The sequence below is a fragment of the Colletotrichum karsti genome, assembly GCF_011947395.1.
Source record: "Colletotrichum karsti strain CkLH20 chromosome Unknown Scaffold25, whole genome shotgun sequence".
NCBI lineage: Eukaryota > Fungi > Ascomycota > Sordariomycetes > Glomerellales > Glomerellaceae > Colletotrichum > Colletotrichum karsti.
This window is the reverse complement of record NW_024065925.1, coordinates 396,447-414,306: the sequence shown is the minus strand read 5'-3', so window position 1 is coordinate 414,306 and position 17,860 is coordinate 396,447. Positions and strand designations below refer to the sequence as shown.

The following is a 17,860-nucleotide window of genomic DNA, read 5'->3' as shown; positions in this document are numbered from 1 at the left end:
GAATCGGATTACAGAAAACCACTGACTTACACATGCCCTGAAAGTGTTTGTGTACCACCTTTTCTCAGAGGGGTTATTCATAAGTTTAGAAGCAAAGTGACATCAATATTTTTCGTCATCGGCGGTATCAAATGTAGAGTGGACCATGCCATTCAGAGACAAGCGACGCCGTGACTGGAGTTATCGAATCACATGCATTACAGGCCAAAGTCGTGGTCCTGCAGGATTCAGTTCTGAAGACAATCTCAAGACTCAACGTTTCAAGAGCAGCGCCTCGGCGAACTCATTCGTAAATACGGAGGTGTGACGGAGACCGGCCGAGTCTGTGTCCAACGTCATCAACGGCAAAAACGGGCCGGCAGCTCTTCGTCTCTACTCGCAAGATAACGAAAACGGGTGACAGGTGATGGAAGAAACGCACGAGCGACCGAGCTTTTGCTGAGCTGCTGAATTCCATCCCCGCACTTGCAAGGTCTGCCTATGAAGTAATCAGCATCCAGTTCAGATGGGTTTGATATTTTGTGTGTATGCACGTTTCACGCCTGGGCGCACAGCAACTTTAAAACATCTACGACCACTCAGTGAATGTCGAATGCCAAGATGCAGACAGCCTTACCCAAAGTAAAGTTGGGAAAAGGGTTTGCACGGGTGGCTATATTTGGTATAGTTTCATGTGTTTGTCGGGGCGGCCCTCTTATTGACGTAGCGAACCTCTGTCTGTGCAAGTCTTGTCTTTGTCTTGTCTTCGTCTTCTGATAGATGGGACCGTGCCTCTTATAATATCGCTCCTCCGATCCCTCACGAGTATTGAGGGGAAAACGGTTCGGTACGGTAAGAGACTATGGACGCCAAAGATGACAAGACCCACTCGTCCAGCGACATCAACCTTGAGTTCCTGCCTCCGGTTGACTTGACCTTGGATTTCGAAAATAAGAAAGATGGCATTCATGACGACCAGAAAGATGGTGAACAGCTGGGCAAGCAGGACACCAAGCCGGATGGGAAGCGGGACGACAAGCAGGACGCCCGCATCAGCGACTCGGTGCCATCTCCCACCTCGGATGTTCCTCTCGGCGAGGCAGACACGCAAGCAGAGTCTGGGCCGACGCAAAAGGAAGATGAGAAGCTGAAAAAACGAGCACGATGGGCTCTTTTCGTTATGGCTTTCTTCATGGGTGACGTGCAGGATGGGCTCGGTCCTTTTCTTGGCGTCTACCTTCAACAACACGGATGGGCTCCCGGGCTGCGCGGCTCGGTGAGTACCGCCGGCGGCGTGGCTACAATCGTTGCTGCCGGTCCTATCGGCGCACTTATAGACGCGACGAAGTAAGTCCATATTGACAGCTACTGTGTCATATGTTATACTCTCGACGAAACTGATATCCTCAACCAGAAAAAAGCGCCTCCTTGTGGCTGCTTTCGCCCTCCTCGTTGGCGTTTCCCAAGGGCTCAACCTACTTAGCACACATCCGGCACTCGTCTTCACGACGCAAATCGTGTCTGCCGTCGCGGGTACGAGTATGGTGCCTCTACTCGTAGCGCTCACGCTGGGCATCTGCTCTCAACAAGAGGAGGACGACCGAGGCACCAGTAACAACCGCGGCAACAAGAAACGGAAAGACAAGCATAGCTTCCGCGCGCTAAACGGACGCAACCAAGCTTCCAACCACGCAGGCAACATGGTCAGCGCAGGTCTGGCGGGCCTGTTGGGTTCCCACTTTGGGTTGACGGCAGTCTTCTGGCTTGTCATGGCCTTCTGTGCTGCGACTATGGTATGTGTCTTCCTACTGCCGGAACGGGCGATCGACCACGCCGCCGCGAGGGCAGGGCCTCCGTCTGAGCACGATGTCAGCGATGACAGTCATCGTCAAGACATGCAAGAAAGAGGCAGGGCAGGAATAGAAGACCCCCCAAGAGCACCTAATCCCCCTCGGGATATCATCACCATTCCGAAGGAGAAGACGAACACATTCTCGAAAGCAATTCATCTCTTCAGGAATAACCGGTCTTTGGGCGTCATTGCCATCACCGTGTTCTTGTTCCATCTCGGCAACGCGGCGATTCTGTATCTCTACGGACAGGCCCTCGTGGCCGCGGGTCAAGGCGACCCCGCCGGCACGACCGGTCTAACCGTCATCATCGCCCAGGGCACGATGGTTGTCGTATCCATCCTCACATCGTGGGTTTCCGGTCGACGGGGCTACTGGCTTGCGATTTTGACATCATACGCTGTCTTGCCTATCCGTGCTGCTGTCGCGGGTAAGGCTATAAAGAGCTGGGGTGTGTGGCCTGTTCAGATTCTCGATGGTATTGGTGCGGGTATCCAGAGCGTCGCGATTCCTGGACTATTGGCTGTCATGATGGCTGGGAGCGGGCATTTCAATGTCACTTTTGGTATCGTTGGTGGCATGACCCGCCAGACCGGCGCTGCCATTTCTCACTCATTGGGAGGTTGGATGGCGCAGGATAGGGGGTACAGCTTTGCGCTGTACGTGTTGGGTGTCTTCCCTCTCGCCTCACTTGCATTATGGATTGGGTTCTATAGGATGTTATTAAGACCACAAACCTAGGGATATTCTAGTCATTAGATGTAATGGTAGCATGCTTTCCTGATGATACGATGTGTGATTCTGCAGACAAGAAATTATGGTGTTGGACGCATGTTGGCGGGCAACCTGAACTTTTCCTTCTTGACCATTCTGACAACATGCCAAATGCCTCTGACGATGGTAACGGCTGCAACCACAACCGCAATCACCTGTCCTGCCGACCAATCCGTATCATCTTTCTCTCCAATTTGTCCCTCTCCTTTGATTGCAGCTCTAACCGCAGCCATGGATGCCACAGAATAGACGCCAAAAATGAAGTAGGCGAGCGATAATGTCGTTAGATGCTTGTCGTACTCCTCCTCGCGCTTTCCCGCCCGTGTTACCCGTTGCAGGAATTTGGTGAAGCTGGATGATGGTTTGTGAGAGGTCAGTGGTGAGGCCAGGGGCGAGACGAAGGTTGTATTCCTCAAGTCGGCGGCTTCCTTAGCAATTTTGGTCCCACAACCGTCTTTCAGGTTTTTCTCTCGGCTCTTGATTTCAGCATAATGGAATTTGGATGTGTCCATAAGAGCATGGTAGCTACTCTGTATGAAGGCAATAGTCCTGCACCCAAAGTATGTCCAGAAGATCGCCATCTCTTGGTTTGAGTGCTCCTTCTGAATCGAGTCCTTACAGCTGGTGAGTCGACCCCACCAAGTCACTGCGACGCAATTGCAGTTTTTGTATTGGAACTCGAACCTGTTTTGGTGAAAACCGAGGACGAGAATCGCCTCGACTATCAAGCCGAAGACTTGGCATGGTAGAACGGCTCCGACTTGAAATCGCGATGCTAATGTCTCTTTCGTGATCATTTGGATTGAGATGGCGCTGCCTTGAGAGTCAAGAATCATGGCCCCTAGTATGGCATCGGTTGCAGAGAAGCCGTTGTTGGTCTTGATCTGAACAAGTAGGGCAATGGCCAGTGAAAGATGGATTACTGCTAGACCAGCACCGATCTCTTTCACTCCCGCGGCTTGAGTGTGGAACGTCCCGAGTAGTGCGAACGTAAAGAGCACTGCTAATTGCGCCCATTGAGCGATGAGGATGCCAGGACCGACAATGTCCGGGTCCAGAAATTCGGGATTAATGGAACAGTCTTCTTCGTCGAAGTCGCTGTTAAACATGAGCAGCGTAAAGGCGATGCCCACAATCCCGATGAATAGAGGGAAGAGAAGATATTGAAAGAGAATGACGAAACGTTTCAAACTATCCCGTTCTTTGAAGAGATGCAAATGATTGATGCCGCACTGGAATAAGAATAATAGGATTTGAAACACCAAGAGAATGACAGCGATCGCCAGTCTCGAATTTGGGTGGAAAGCCATGTTCTGTTGTCCTGTATTGTATATCGAAACCACATGTTGCGACTAAGATATGGGATGTCTTACGAGAAGAACAGTAGACAAGACTACCATTTAAAGGAAGCTGGTTCTAGTGCTTGTGTGAGAATGGCTCAAAGTAGTCTTTAAACGAGGCAAGCGAATGGTCCGCAACGATGTAAGGAGGGTGTTCAGGCAGATCTAGCGTGCCATTTGGACTGCAAATTTTAGAGACATCACAGGCAGCCTCACAAGGCTCTGCTTACCAGTGACGTCCACCATGCTTGCACTAGCCCCCAAGAAGCACCGCCTCATCTAAGATCGGTCCAATTTTGCGGTGTCTTGGTCAGACTGCCACCCACCGTTCGTGTGCGACAAGGCTCGCTGACCACCACTGTAGCTGTCAGCGATGAGATTGAGGCGGTGCTACACCCGCGACTGGCAGCGTACGGAGGCCTAGAAGCAATGTTTGCTTCCACCTACGGCGCATTGGAAGCGAGTCTCAGCTGAAATTTTGGGGGCTAGAGGACATCAAAATATCATCCAGCTGGCCAGCCTCGAGACACGGCTGGACCGAGTCTGAGGGTTCAACGAGAGTCAAGTACTGCATAATGCCGGGATCAAACAATGGCGACGCCCTCGAATCCGCAGAAGCAATGTCTTTGGAATTCATTCATTCATGTAGTATCGGATAAGCCGATCGCTTTCGTGCTGCCATAATCTCAGTAAGAGTGTCACCATCACGAGCCGCCGTTGCTGTGCAACACAGTCACATCTCAGCACTCGCTGACTCCAACTCCTGATGGTATAGAACTCTCTCGTTATGACGTAGAGCACACTCACACTTTATTCCCAAGGAACGATTGCTGCGAAATCTACATCCCAGAGAAATAATGAATCCCACTTGTTCATACGTTGAGATGATGGAGTTGATAGCCCTGCGACCACGGGACGGCCCTTGGCTGATACGCGCGGCCTCAAACGAATCATCCGAAATCATTAACAATAAGCCGACAGAAAGCACCTGCCGGACAAAAGTCCTCAGTCGAGGCGGACAAACAATAATCTCAGACGGCAAAGCGAAACGCCAAGAGATGGACAAACGGAGAGTTACCAGGCGCAGAGCGTTGGTGGTGTTTGGGACGGCGCGGTGGCTTGCTCCAGATCCAAGCCAACCCCGCAAACCCCGCAAGTTTTCAAACCATCTGAGGTGATGAGATCGAGGGGAACCTAGAGGGGCTGGGCAATGCACAATCTGTGATGGAGGATCGGTAGGACGGTTCTCAAGGCTCTGACTCGGTAGGAGAGGGGTAAATCGGTCTTTGAGGAATGGTGATTGGAAAGTAAACCATATGATTTAGCTTGAAGAGCAACACCTTTGCTGATATCGGGACAAACCGCGATGTTGGAACTGTCCGATGGTGCCTCAGTGTGGGGAAGGGAAGCCTGTGTGTTTGCTGGAAATTGGAACCTGACCGCAGGCTGAACGAAGTAAGGCTCTTCCGTACATTCTGCCAGCTGCCTGGCGACTTCAGATGAGAAGGCCAATGATGTTCCATGCAAGGAAACCCTGTCGGCTGCAAAGTTGCAAATTGAGGTAGCGTTGCGTCAGCGCCAGAGACGTCTCGTTCGGACGTCGTTCTTGACCTTGAAAGATAGGAAGAGGCGGCTGCGTCTTGTGACCTGGAGCGGAGCCGCGATGCCAACTACTAAATCCCGCAGACCGCCGCGGCAGGAGGATCGTATTGCCTGTGCTGCCGAGCTCTCATCGGTGACCTCCAGGCAGGCCGAGTAGCGTCCAAGACTAGGCGTCGACGGAGCAAAGGGAGCGAGCGGGTGAGTATGCTGTCAGAGTTGACAAGCTGAACCAACGGGATCTAGAAGGCACCCGACCAACCATGCATGTCGGCGAACAGCAAATGTTTGGCTACTGCATTGTAGGCGACTGTGGCGTACCACGCTGCTGCAATCCTACGGTTCGCTGCACAGCTGTGCCGTCGCGTTCTCCTGGAGTTTCGGTTCCAGATCTGCGAGCTGCTTGTGAGCCTTACTCGGGCTGGCCAATGGGACGAGAGATGATTTCGAAGAACTGAGAATTATCAGATCATCATGACCAGCGACAGGGAGCAGGCTTGTTGGCGGTGATGGTGTGGGTGGGATGTAATGCTGAGGGAAAAGAAAGCAGGTATTAGGAAGTCAAAAGTGTCAGACTGGACGAAGGTCGGATCGAGTGACACAGGAAGATAGATCCAAGAGTCTGGGGAAAGCGTTAAGCGAGTCGTGGTGTTGCATTTCCGCAGATGTCTTGATCTCGATGAAATGAAATGCAGCAAGCAGGCAGCCTGTGACACGGGCCGTTATCAAGTCACTTGCCCCACGTCGCAGCGAGAGCCTCGGATAAGGATAAGGATAAGATAAGCCAGCCTGTGATGGACCAAGGAAACCCCGCGACCGACACCACCTGGAGTCTGGAGTCCGACATCTCCTTCCCAGACGCCGAACCTCCACAGTCGTAGTCGGGGTTAGGCGAGGTACGTACCGGAAAAAGGCCAAGCAACGTGACCTGGATATCCACCCGTTGCCCCGGACTGGACCTATCGCGACCTGGTCATTACTCACTATGGAGCCTCCGCCCGTGCATGCCACTGCCAGGCCCCCCTTCGTCCGCTTCCGGGATTGGCCGATTACCAGTGACTGCCAGCGACTTCCCACAAACCAACGACGCCAGTGACCGACCGACCCAACCCACCCCTTGCACCCGTCATTCCATCACCATTCCTTTTCCAGCCGTGTCCAAGTCTCCCCTCCACGTCCCCCTCACTCATCCAGTTTGGCGGGCCACAATCAAGTGAGTCGACGTCAGGTTTTATTCACACAACTTGCATCCGATACCAACAATCACACACACACCTTTTTTAACGCTCTGCCGTACGGATACCTTACCGCGCAGCTCGCCAACCCGGATCTTCACGGCGCAGCGCATGCCCATAGCCAAAGACCTGGAGTCAGTGGCACTTTAAAGGCCGACCGACATACGGAAAACAAAGTACCAACACCGACGACACACCGCACCCATCCAACTTATTCCATCCATCCCGCCCGCATCCCGCACTGCACTTCTGCACTCCCACTTTCTCTCCTGCCAGCTCTCTACCGCCGATCACTCGCTTCCACGCCCACGATCGAAATCCCGCCCACAGGATCGAGCACCGACCGAGTCCCTCAATCCGCCTTCCGCCTCCGCCATATATCACCAACGACAGCGACGCATCCCCGAGTCGACAAACTCCAGCTGAGCCCACCTACAAAACAAAAGCAAACAACGGTATCCCGCGGCTTGCTCATTTCTCCTCCCGTGCGAAACCGTCTTGGAGCGCAAGCTTGGACGTCCTGCCTTGTCCCAGCACCAACCCGGCTCGGGCACGGATGACAGCATAAACCCAGGCAACCCGGACGACCACTACGCGCCCTGACGACAACGAGAATAGGGGTCCCCCGATCGAGGGTTTGAATTATCGTTTGGAACCGGAAACCTCCCCGTCTGGCCCCGTTACGTCAAAATACAATAACGGCTTGTGCCCCTCTCCTCATCTCACATCGAGAAAAAAAGTCTCGCGGCGCACGAACGCACGTACGGGGAGTCAGGTTCAACGAACACACACCTCGCTTCCATCATCGACACCTCTTCCTCTGGGCGAGGAGACAACAGCAACGATGCCTTCTCAACGCCCCTTCTTCCTCTCCACCTTCTTCTCCTCCTTCCGCCAGTCCACAGCGCTATCCGCGCAACAACCGAACAAGCACTCCACGCAGACGTCGTCTTCGTCATCATACGCCACACAGTCCTCCTCAGCGCCGCGAGCAATCTCCTCGAACGCGGCGACGTCATCAAGTAGCGGAACCGCTAACGGCACCGCCAACTCAACGACGCGTTCGACATCCGGCGTCGTGAACCAGTACCCACTCCACTCACCGCGTGGCGGTGTCCCGATACCCGGCAGCAGCAGCTCGAACCGACGACGCGGCAGCGACAGCAGCAGCGAGGGTTTCCGTGACGTACTTGGAGCCGAAAAGTGGTATATCGGCGGACGGACCGCCGGTGGCGAGGAAAAGTTCTTCAAGCTTGGCGTTGTACGAAGAGTACGCAGCAACGATGGTCTCAGTCTGGATCGACTGAGCTTATAGAATCACGACGAAGGCGAATGACGAAGATGGTCCGCCGAAAAGAATGAAGAGACATGACGAGAGAATATGACTTTGGGTACGGTACATAGGCGGACATGGGGGGCATGGCATCATTAAACGAACAAATCCGACAATCGTTGGGATATGAAATCCACAAGGGCTCTGGAGAATCCCAACCGGCGTCTAGGACAGGCTGAAGGTCTTTTGTTTTCACGCAGACTCATGAAATCCTACAAAGGGATAGAGCATACATGAAAGTGCACCTTTACCGCACACAAAAGAAAAGCATCAGGTTGAGCATGACAACTGAGCATATTTACGTTGCATTACTTCTTTTCTCGCTGTGATCTACTGTCAACTTACGTCTGTACATTGCCTTGAGGTCTATGGTGAGGGGTAAACGAAGCCAAGTCTACCACATGAACCGCTGCATCCGACCTCCATCCAGCACCCGGCCATTCTCGTCTCTCCACTTGTACGGCTTGGCGATGAAGATGTACATGGTCACCAAGTTGACCAAGATGAACCACAGCGTCTCGAGAACAAGCCTCAGATCAAACTTCTGTCCAATCCTAACCAACGCCCCCACACCCGGAACAGCCTCCAGCTTGGCCAGGACAGGATGAATCACCGCATGCTCGTGGACCTTCCAAGCCGGGATGAGGATGCGCCAGAAGACCCAGGGCAGGATGAAGTACCGCGGCTCGACGAGCGGCGCCGTCATCAGGGACAGGGTGATCGCGACGAGCAGCAAGATGGCGGTCGACGAGGACGTGGGCTCCGTGCTGTTCGACGTCGGCTCGTCTAGCTTGATGAGGGTGTAGGGGTGGTACTTCGCGGCATCGCCCTCTTTCTTCTCTTCCTCCGTGGCGACAACTTGGTCTTCGAGGGGCTCCGTGGCGGGCGGCTTCTCCGCGCGGGCTCCCGAACTTCCGAAGGGATTATTCTCGAACGGTCCTGGCCGGGACTGTGTGTACCGTCCCGAACAGGCTTCCGTGTGGTCCGAGAGGAAGCCGCCTTGGCCGCAGCCGCCGAGGGCGTCCCAGCAGAGCCAGCGGGTCGCGGTGTACGGGATGACGAGGTAGTAGCGGAACAGGCCCGGTCGTCGGATGGTGTAGCGGAAGACGTAGAACATGTAGTGTCTGTTGTCGGCGAGGGTGAAGGGGTGGATGATGGTGTTGAATTTGACGACCAGGAAGGTCAGGGCGATGAGGGCGGGTGTGAGGGCGAGCTGATATAGTTTGCTCCCGATGATGGTCTGGAGGATGTTGTAGATGGCGGAAGTCCGGGGAGGGTTCTTCGCCGGGGAGTCGTTTGTCTCTTTTGAGGAGCTGGACTTGACGGATTTCTTACTAACGGAGGTTGAGTCACTAGATGATTGAGGTTTGTTCTCGCTTGCCTTGAAGACGGCGGTGAAGAAGCCTTGGACGAAGCGCAGGACAGAGATTGCCGAGGGAAGGAACAGCGGGAAGGAGAAGAAGGCGAACATGGGCCATATGTAGAGCATCTGAGCGAGATGGATCGTCGCGACGTGGTTGGACTTGTCGCCTGCAAGGTGTCAGTTGTTTCCTCCTAAAGTTTGATGCTTGAACGTACCTAACACAACACCTCCGTTCCAGGCTACGAAGCCAGCGAATAGGCCCATGGTGGTGATGTGCGGCCACACCTTGGCCAAGACACGGAATGGATTCGAAATGGCGGCGACGCCAATGCTTAAAGCCGAGAAGAAGAGGTCTACACTGTTAGCTGAGAGACACAGTGGAGCAGACAGGTCAACGAACCGTCAGGCCAAGCCGTGTTAAGAGGAGGATCGTGAATGTCCCCGAGGGAATACCTCCAGGCATAGTACTTGACGCAGTCACTCAGACCCTTGAACTTGGGCTTGTCGGCGGGAGCAGGACGAAGGGACTTGATAGCGGAGACCGCCTCGAGACCACCCATGTACACAACCACCCAGAACACGTTGGTCTGCCTCATGAAGAGAGTGGTCACTCCGAGAACAATCGTGACCAAATCGCTCACGAAAGAGCTCCGCTCCTCGCGGACGCGGTGGAGATGGTGGTAGTACGCCACCAGAACGGACAAAGTCGAGACGACGTCCGTATAGTACAGACCCGAAAAGAAGAACAGAACGGGGAACAGCGCGATGTTCCAGCCTACATGAATCGAGTGAAAGGACAGAACGAGTGGAGGTGCCGGTGACTTGGCGTCGGTGCGACGGGCCTCGATGAGGTGACGGCAGTGGGTGGCCAGGATGCCGAGGCCGATGATGGCGATGATGTTGACGCCGCGGAGGTCCAGGACGGAGCACTCTGGTCTCAGCATCATGGCGAGGTAGTACTTTGACAGGATGTATCTGGACGCGTGTTAGGCGATCCCGCGTGGGCGGCTGGTTAGGAAAAACGACTTACAACCCCGGAGGGGTGGTGATCTTGTCGTCCCATTCGGTCCATCTTCCCTGGCAGAATTTCTGGGCTTGTGGGATATGGAAGACTTCGTCCTGATCTACCATTAGTATCTCTAAGTGCATTTGTGAGTGGTTGGGACTAACGAGGTACGGCTCTTCGACGTTTGCCATGACATTACTACACCATGCCCATCCCACGATGAAGATGATGCTGTAGGAGGTGTGCATCAAGCCATCGCAGAGCTTATTCGTCTTGGGCCCGGACGGCTTCGGGTTCGGTAGTCTCGGTGTGATGAGCCATAGTAGCGAGTAGAGAACGATGACGGAGAGGATGTTGAGTCCGCTGACGTAGGCTTCGATGGCCTTCATCGTTGCTATAAGACGCTTCGGCGTCGCAAATAGGCGGAAAGGACTGGTATGTAGGGAAAGGAAAGATTACTGAGGCGGCATCAACATGAATGATCGTTTTCATCAGGAAGGAAAAACAGAAGAGGAGATAAAAAGAAAATCGGGATTCTCTACCCCGTCGCCAAAGCAATTTCGCCGTTGAAGTCGAGACTTCAGGTGTGAGATTGAGATGAAGTGAACAGTTCGCCAAACGCCCGCAATAGGGGACATTCTGCGTCTTCGCACTGTATCTGCACGGTACAGGCATTAGATGTAAGGGCCCGCCAAAGCTTTTAGGAACATTTCGAGTTGATGAAGCCAGTCCAAGGACTGATTTTGGTCGACTTATATCTAGACGACAAGAGAACGGGGGAAAATATGACCGAGTGCAATCACGGGAACCAAAGTTGTTAAAACAAAGTGAAGTTCAAGGGTCTATTGAATCTTTTATACAACCCCCCGAGGGGGAAACGCCCCATGATCTCACAACTCCATCGCACAATGCTTTCCCTGTGTCTGTCTAGAAAAAGCACATGGCCACGCAAAAGGCGTTTAGAAAGGCTGTATCATGTCATTAGCGCTCTGCTCCCAGGTATATTCAGATCGGAAAGGGCTCACGTTGTCGGCGGGGTGGACCTCCTTGATGAACTGCTGGCCAAGGATGGGGACCTTCTGTATGGAAATTAGTGCTTGTCCGGATTATGTTATCTTGCGAGCTCGGGGCTGCTTGCCTGGAGGATGTCCTTCTGTATTCTGGGAATGCCGGAGGTGTAAAAGAGGGCGGCAACACCAGCGGCAGCACCGAAACCACCGGCGCGGAGACCGCTGCAATCGAGCGTCAGCACGTGTTTATTGAAGTTGTCGTATGCTGGCTTTCCAAAGCCCTCTCGCCCCGACTCGTATGTCCTCCACCATTGCCATTGTCATTGGCGATTCTCCGGACAAACGGCGAGAGGCCCGGTTTGTCGAGTTCGGTCCCTTGAACTCCGTGGTGCTGCTTCGATTTGAGAGGGTTTACTCACAGCTTGACGACCTGGCTAACGGTCCATCCGGCAACGTTGGGGACGGTGTTGTACCTGAGCCAATACAGTTAGCCCACCATCTTGCGGGGATGTTGTTCACGACCAGAGTGTCGGTTCGCTCCTCTCAACACCACTGGTTCGAGTTTCCATGGAGCAGAAGAAAATCGGATCGGAATCGGAGGGAGTCTCGAGGACGTACTTGGGACCGAACTTGCTGCGGTAGGTAGGGTACAGAGTACCGACACGGGCCTGAATGGAGAAGTGGTCAGCAATCGGTCGTGTGCGCTATGTTGCAAAGCTCTTCGAACGGCAGCAAGTCGTTCAGCAGTTTGTTCGAACTCACGGGAGAAGGCATCTTGAATGTGGCTGTCGTGCGAACGAACTATGAGGTTCAATTGCAGATGCAAGAGGGAGTCGTGAAGAATGATGCCGATGCGCGAGATTCTTAGCGGGAAAAGCCGGATTTCCATTGCGCCTCAGGCGACTGGCTGAGAAAGCTCCAGCCAATCGGCATCCGTTTTGGGGAAGACCCACCACAAGCCGTCCTGGATCGGCTCAGCCTTGTACACAGCAATGGTGATCCTTCAACATATACAGCTCCAAATCTGGACTTTTCAGGCGAGAAAAGCCTGCCGCCAATATGGACAAGATCATCGACGCCCGCTTTGAGCGTGTTGAGAAGGCTCTTGCCAGTCTCATCGAGTCGGTCTCAAAGTATCATCCTCACGCGAAGCAGGCATTGGACCTACACGAAGCGGACAATGATCTCGCAAGAGGCCTAGACGAGGGTGAGGCCTTCTTTCGCGAAGCTAGTCGGGTGCACATCTAACGCGCAACTGCAGTTGAGGCCCATCAAAACAACTACCTCCATCTCCAGCACCTTCGCGCGACCACCGCTTCCCTCGACTCCCAGATTAGGGAGACCCTCTCTAGTCTCGCGACGACGCGCAAGGACATCACTACCACCCAGATCACAATCTACCCAGGCGGCCCCAAGTATCCCGTCAAGTACGACGAACTCCTCAACTACGCCCGTCGCATCAGCAAGACCACCCTTCCCCCGGCCGCTGTCACAAATGGCATTCCCACAGCGGGCAGTACACCAGCCCCGGACCCGAACGCGAGCATGACGACAGTCAACACCCCCGGCGCGAACGGCATGCAGAGCCAACCCGTCAGCGCCGCCCCGACCCCGAGCCAGACTCAGACCCCCGACCCTTCGGGCGCCCTCAACGGTGGCGCCAGCTCGGGTGATCTCGCCGCGACGCAGCAGACCGCGACCAGCGGCGCGACCTCGCTGCCCGACGGCCTGCGCAACCACCTCGACCCCCACTTCAACGCGAGCTTCATCCCCTGGCCGAACGAGTTCCAGATCCGCAGCGGCGCCATGGCCGTGTACCAGGATCTCGAGGACAAGGGCATCGATCCTCGGGGATACGACCCGCAGCAGATCGCCGAGGCGAAGCGCAAGGAAGAGGAGGAGCGCAAGGCCCGCGAGGAGCAGGAGCGTCTCGAGCTCGAGAGGAAGCACCGCGAGTACCAGGAGAAGATGGAGAAGATCCGCCGCGAGCAGCAAGAGGCGTACAGGCGCGACAGCATGGCCGTGGGCAGCGCCGGTGCGTCGACTGCTGGTAAGAACAAGCAGTTCCAGTTCACGAGCATCATGGACGATGACGACGACGACGAATAGTCGTGCGGCCACATCATTGGATTCATAGGGAACATATCACGGCAGATGCAATCAAATCAAAGATATAGAAACATCTTATTTTTCGTCTACCTTTCGTCCGTCTAGACATCTACCTGAAATGAAAGCATTTTGATTTCATGGTCAAACGCGCTGTATACGCGCTGCTCGTCATCACCAATGCAACGCTCAGCGAGTATTCGTACAACAAAGTATCATACAGGGCATGATTCAGTCGTTACATGCCAACGCTCAAATGCGACGCCGTTTAATCAATCTTGATGGAAGCATAAATCTTCCTAACGAACCACCAACTGGCAAAGTAACCGATCGATCCTGACACAAGGTTAGCCAACTGATGGGGTCGGACGCCGACGGGGGGAAAGCTTGCCAGTGAGGATGAAGAAAAGGAAGGAAATCAGTGCGCTGTATCCAATGTAAAGCACGGTTCCGGCCAGATTGCTGAGGTTCAACTTGGTGATGAGGTACAGGAGGCAGTTGGCGAAGATGTAGCCACCGCTCATACCGGCAGCGAGGAACGAGCGCCATTGCCAGTTGTAGTTCTCGGCGCAAAGCAAGAAGTAAACCATGAGAATGGTAACTGCAGCGGTAGTGACAATCATAAGCCCGTAGGAGAGGAAGAGGAAGCCGAACATGTAGTAAATGCGGCTAAACCAGACCGAGCTCATAATGAAGTACAGCTCGACGAAGATAGCACCGAACGGCAGAAGACCGACAATCAGCATGCTGGGAATCGGCCTCAGGTACGTAGTAACGGGCGGAATTTGACGGGGAATCTGGTTGGTGCGCACGGGGGGCTCAATGACAGAGGCGCGGAAGCCCATCCATGATCCGGCGAAGGAGAGCGGCACGGACAGAACGAACCAGATCGCGATGATCACCAGCATGGTAGTGAACGGCACGGCACCAGAAGACTGCTTGGCCCACAGGAACAAGTCGAGGAAGAAGAATGCGCCGAAAACAATGCTCGGAACCAAAATCGGGGTGAGAGCGATGTTCAGCTTCCACTTCTCGCCTTGCATCGACTTGTACGTTCTCGAGGAGACATAACCGCCGACGAAGCCCAGGATGGTGTACAGGAGAAGAATGATCGTACCCAGCGAGCCACGGTTGGAGGGCGACAAGAAGCCGAGAAGGGCAAAGCAGATAGTAAAGCCAGTCATGACGAACAACTGAACACCGTTTCCGAGGAGGACCGACAGAAGTAGAGGATGGGATGGGTTCCGGAACACGTCGCCGTGCACCAGCTTCCAGCCGGAATCTTCCTGGACTCCGTCCTCCATGACCGACGTGCCTGACAGATCATCCAAGTTGATCTGGTCCAGGCGGTTGTAGCGCGCAATATCCTTCTTCAATGCCCTGACCAAAATTGACATGACAGTGAGGATGAGGATAACGACGATGATGGCGGTGTCGATGAGCCAGAACCAGTGGATCTTGGGGTCAAAGACGTGCAGGTACTTGTCCCATCGGGTCGCCCAGGCCGTTTTCGACTCCTTCCAGTACACAGAGTAGGAGAACTTGACCTCCTTCTCGCCGCTGTCTTCGTTGAAAATGATGGGCTCCATTTTGTTGGTGCAGTCGAGAAGGCCGGGGTACGCTCTGGAGCTAGGCTCGACGACGACACCAACGACACGCAGTTGATCTTGCTTGCCATTGACCGGGTGGTATTCGATATTGATATCGTAGTGGTTGTTAAAGATGATGTTCCCTTGCTCGTCGGCGCCTCCCATAAGGAAACCAGGGTTGTAGAAGGTCGTGTTCGTGAAGTCGTCGTAGATCTCCTGTCCCGCGGGCAGGCCATCCACGAGCCAGTTCAAGCTGTAGCCTTGCTCGATGCGGCGCCTGACGAAGCCGACAGCGGCCGGAGGGTATTTCTGAATGCAAAGAGGCTTGCAAACCTCGTCGTTCTTCATGCGCAGCTCGAATGGAGAGGTCATGATGCGGTCTCCGAAGAGAATGCTACCGAGACTTTCGGACACATATTCGGGGGCCGGCGATGGCTCGCAGAACTTGAAGCCCGGATGGTAGTAGTCGTAGGATACTATCGAATGCAATCGCGAGTCGGAGGGTGCGGCGACCGGCTTGATACTGTTGACATACAGGGGAACGACGTCGCCCTTCTTGTAAGAGGTTGGCGCAACACCTGGCAGGTAGAAGGCGGACGCGAGCTGCGGGATCGCTAGCAGCGAGGCAACGAACGCCGACGAAGGCGCCATGTCGCGGAACTGCATTTTGATCGATGTGCTGTAGCTCTACGATTGTCCAGAGTCAGCCTTTGCACTTTGCGATAAGAGTTGCGTTGTTCAAAAGGACAGTAGGGTGAAACCTGAAACCGATGGGAATAGCTCCATAGATCGCGATTACGTACCCTTGGATCTGTACGCGAAACGGCTTACAGCCGGTGGATCGTCCGGGTTTGTGCAGCTTCGAAAGAGCTCCTTTCAAGTTCACACAGGAAGTACTCGGAGCAAGCGCAGTTATAATTTTTCGAAGCAAAATGCTTCAAGGTGGACAGATGGCCAATTGCCTAAGAGGTGTCAGGTCTGAGAGCTTGATGCCCGTTTACCAAGAGCTCCTGCTGCCTCGAACAACTGTCCCATTTTCGGCTTAGTCACCCTGTCCGAGCTCCCTGTCGGAAGATTGTCATCCCGTGTCGCCGTCCGCCTCTCGGGGCGCAGGGGAGGGAAACACCAGGAGTGGGGTCTAATAGCCGGGGCCCACATACCCGCAGTTCCGGGTCCCGCACTTGCAGATCGGTTTTGCGGTTGCAAAGAAAAATTTCCTGGGTCGCGTCTTGATTTGGTTGCGACCTCCAAATTCTTCACCCGCCGCAACTTTTTTTTCGCAGGTCAACCATGGCCGCACCAAGCACTCTGCCAGCTCTGCTGGATTCTTTGACACAGTCATTGACAACTTCACTCGACGCAGCACCGAAGGCTTCGATTTCGCCTCCGCAGAATGGCATTTCTCTACTCGACGTCAAGAACGAACTGCTTCTGTCTTACCTGCAAAACCTCGTCTTCTTGATCTTGCTCAAGCTGCGCAACGCCAAAAAGCAGTCCAGCGAGGATGGAAACGCCAACGAGACTAGGGACGCTGTCGTTAAGAAGCTGGTCGAACTGAGACTTTACCTGGAGAAGGGTGTTCGCCCGCTTGAAGACAAATTGCGCTACCAGATCGAGAAGATCCTGCGTGCCGCAGACGATGCCGAACGAAACGCCCGCGCAATCAAGGCTTCCAAGGGCGAGAACAGCGACAACTCTGACGACTCTGCTTCTGATGAAGAATCCGGCAGCGACGAGGAATCAGAAGAAGAAGACTTGAAGGCGTCGGCTTTGCAAGCCCGACCTGATGCTTTCGTTCGCCCTGCGGCAGCCGTAGCCGCCGCGAAAGCTACGGAGAAGGACGGAGTGTACCGACCGCCGAGAATCGCACCGACCGTCATGCCCTCCGAGCGGCGCGAGAAGACCGACCGCCGGCCGCACAAGTCCGCCGTCATGGACGAGTTCATCGAGACCGAGATGTCCACTGCCCCTCTCGCCGAGCCCAGTATCGGCACAACAATTGTTTCTGGCGGTCGCAGGATGAAGACGGCCGCGGAGCGCAAAGACGAAGACGAGCGCCGCGAGTACGAAGAGACCAACTTTGTCCGTCTCGCCCCCAAGAGCAAGAAGGACAAGGCAAAGGAAATGGCGAAGACTGGCCGCAGTGGTCGCATGCAATTCGGTGGCGAGGAGTGGGGGGCTCTGGGTGAAGGTGTGGACCGCATCAACAGGCTCACCGCGCGCAAGAAGAGCGGCGGTACTCGCGACCTGCTTGACAAGAGCCGGAAGCGCGGCAGAGAGACCACCGACGGCCCGAGAGGCAGTGGCCACGGCGCTGAAATGGGTGAGCGGTTCCAAAAGCGTGTCAAGGTGCTGGAGGCGGGCAGACGCGACCGAGGCAAGAGATAGATGGACGGAGATACCCCCAAAAGTGCGCCAAGAAGAATTCAATCAAAACAAGGAGATTTGCCGAGGTCTCAGGAACAGCCTCAACTTAGAGTTGCCATCGTGTGTGCGCTATCGTGCGGGATGCGTGTGTGTGTTTGTGTTAGTGTAAGGGGACAACGCTCGAACATCACGGTCCAACCTGGGCCTAGACCACATACAGAAGATTGTCAGGCACTTGCTCCAGTTACGGGCAACAGGGCCTTGGGGCGGCTCACCCTGATCCTCGGATTATGCAAATAAGCCCTGCCA

The 17,860-nt window shown here is 54.5% G+C and overlaps 8 protein-coding genes across 8 annotated transcripts; 4 read left to right on the top strand and 4 right to left on the bottom strand.

Annotated features, from left to right (window-relative positions):
* Positions 1 to 841: 841 nt before the first annotated feature.
* Positions 842 to 2,570, top strand: CkaCkLH20_07838 (major facilitator superfamily; the record flags this gene model as incomplete). Its single annotated transcript, XM_038890554.1, has 2 exons — positions 842 to 1,326; positions 1,394 to 2,570. The coding sequence occupies 2 exons, from the start codon at positions 842 to 844 to the stop codon at positions 2,568 to 2,570; spliced, it is 1,662 nt and encodes a 553-aa protein (XP_038744162.1).
* Positions 2,571 to 2,644: 74 nt separating this feature from the next.
* Positions 2,645 to 3,712, bottom strand: CkaCkLH20_07837 (uncharacterized protein; the record flags this gene model as incomplete). Its single annotated transcript, XM_038890553.1, has 1 exon — positions 2,645 to 3,712. The coding sequence occupies one exon, from the start codon at positions 3,710 to 3,712 to the stop codon at positions 2,645 to 2,647; it is 1,068 nt and encodes a 355-aa protein (XP_038744161.1).
* Positions 3,713 to 7,621: 3,909 nt separating this feature from the next.
* On the top strand, positions 7,622 to 8,092 carry CkaCkLH20_07836 (uncharacterized protein; the record flags this gene model as incomplete). The annotated part of the gene is made up of 1 exon (XM_038890552.1): positions 7,622 to 8,092. The coding sequence occupies one exon, from the start codon at positions 7,622 to 7,624 to the stop codon at positions 8,090 to 8,092; it is 471 nt and encodes a 156-aa protein (XP_038744160.1).
* Positions 8,093 to 8,504: 412 nt separating this feature from the next.
* Positions 8,505 to 10,868, bottom strand: CkaCkLH20_07835 (alpha- glucosyltransferase alg10; the record flags this gene model as incomplete). Its single annotated transcript, XM_038890551.1, has 5 exons — positions 8,505 to 9,640; positions 9,689 to 9,826; positions 9,874 to 10,448; positions 10,504 to 10,592; positions 10,644 to 10,868. 5 exons carry the CDS (start codon positions 10,866 to 10,868, stop codon positions 8,505 to 8,507), a joined length of 2,163 nt encoding a protein of 720 aa, XP_038744159.1.
* A 722-nt stretch (positions 10,869 to 11,590) lies between these two features.
* CkaCkLH20_07834 (uncharacterized protein) lies at positions 11,591 to 12,378 on the bottom strand (the record flags this gene model as incomplete). The annotated part of the gene is made up of 4 exons (XM_038890550.1): positions 11,591 to 11,711; positions 11,909 to 11,962; positions 12,108 to 12,157; positions 12,217 to 12,378. 4 exons carry the CDS (start codon positions 12,376 to 12,378, stop codon positions 11,591 to 11,593), a joined length of 387 nt encoding a protein of 128 aa, XP_038744158.1.
* A 170-nt stretch (positions 12,379 to 12,548) lies between these two features.
* On the top strand, positions 12,549 to 13,598 carry CkaCkLH20_07833 (mediator of rna polymerase ii transcription subunit 4; the record flags this gene model as incomplete). Its single annotated transcript, XM_038890549.1, has 2 exons — positions 12,549 to 12,696; positions 12,751 to 13,598. The coding sequence occupies 2 exons, from the start codon at positions 12,549 to 12,551 to the stop codon at positions 13,596 to 13,598; spliced, it is 996 nt and encodes a 331-aa protein (XP_038744157.1).
* Positions 13,599 to 13,942: 344 nt separating this feature from the next.
* CkaCkLH20_07832 (endosomal integral membrane protein) lies at positions 13,943 to 15,850 on the bottom strand (the record flags this gene model as incomplete). The annotated part of the gene is made up of 1 exon (XM_038890548.1): positions 13,943 to 15,850. One exon carries the CDS (start codon positions 15,848 to 15,850, stop codon positions 13,943 to 13,945), a length of 1,908 nt encoding a protein of 635 aa, XP_038744156.1.
* A 624-nt stretch (positions 15,851 to 16,474) lies between these two features.
* On the top strand, positions 16,475 to 17,572 carry CkaCkLH20_07831 (Sas10/Utp3/C1D family protein; the record flags this gene model as incomplete). The annotated part of the gene is made up of 1 exon (XM_038890547.1): positions 16,475 to 17,572. One exon carries the CDS (start codon positions 16,475 to 16,477, stop codon positions 17,570 to 17,572), a length of 1,098 nt encoding a protein of 365 aa, XP_038744155.1.
* Between the last annotated feature and the right edge of the window lie 288 nt (positions 17,573 to 17,860).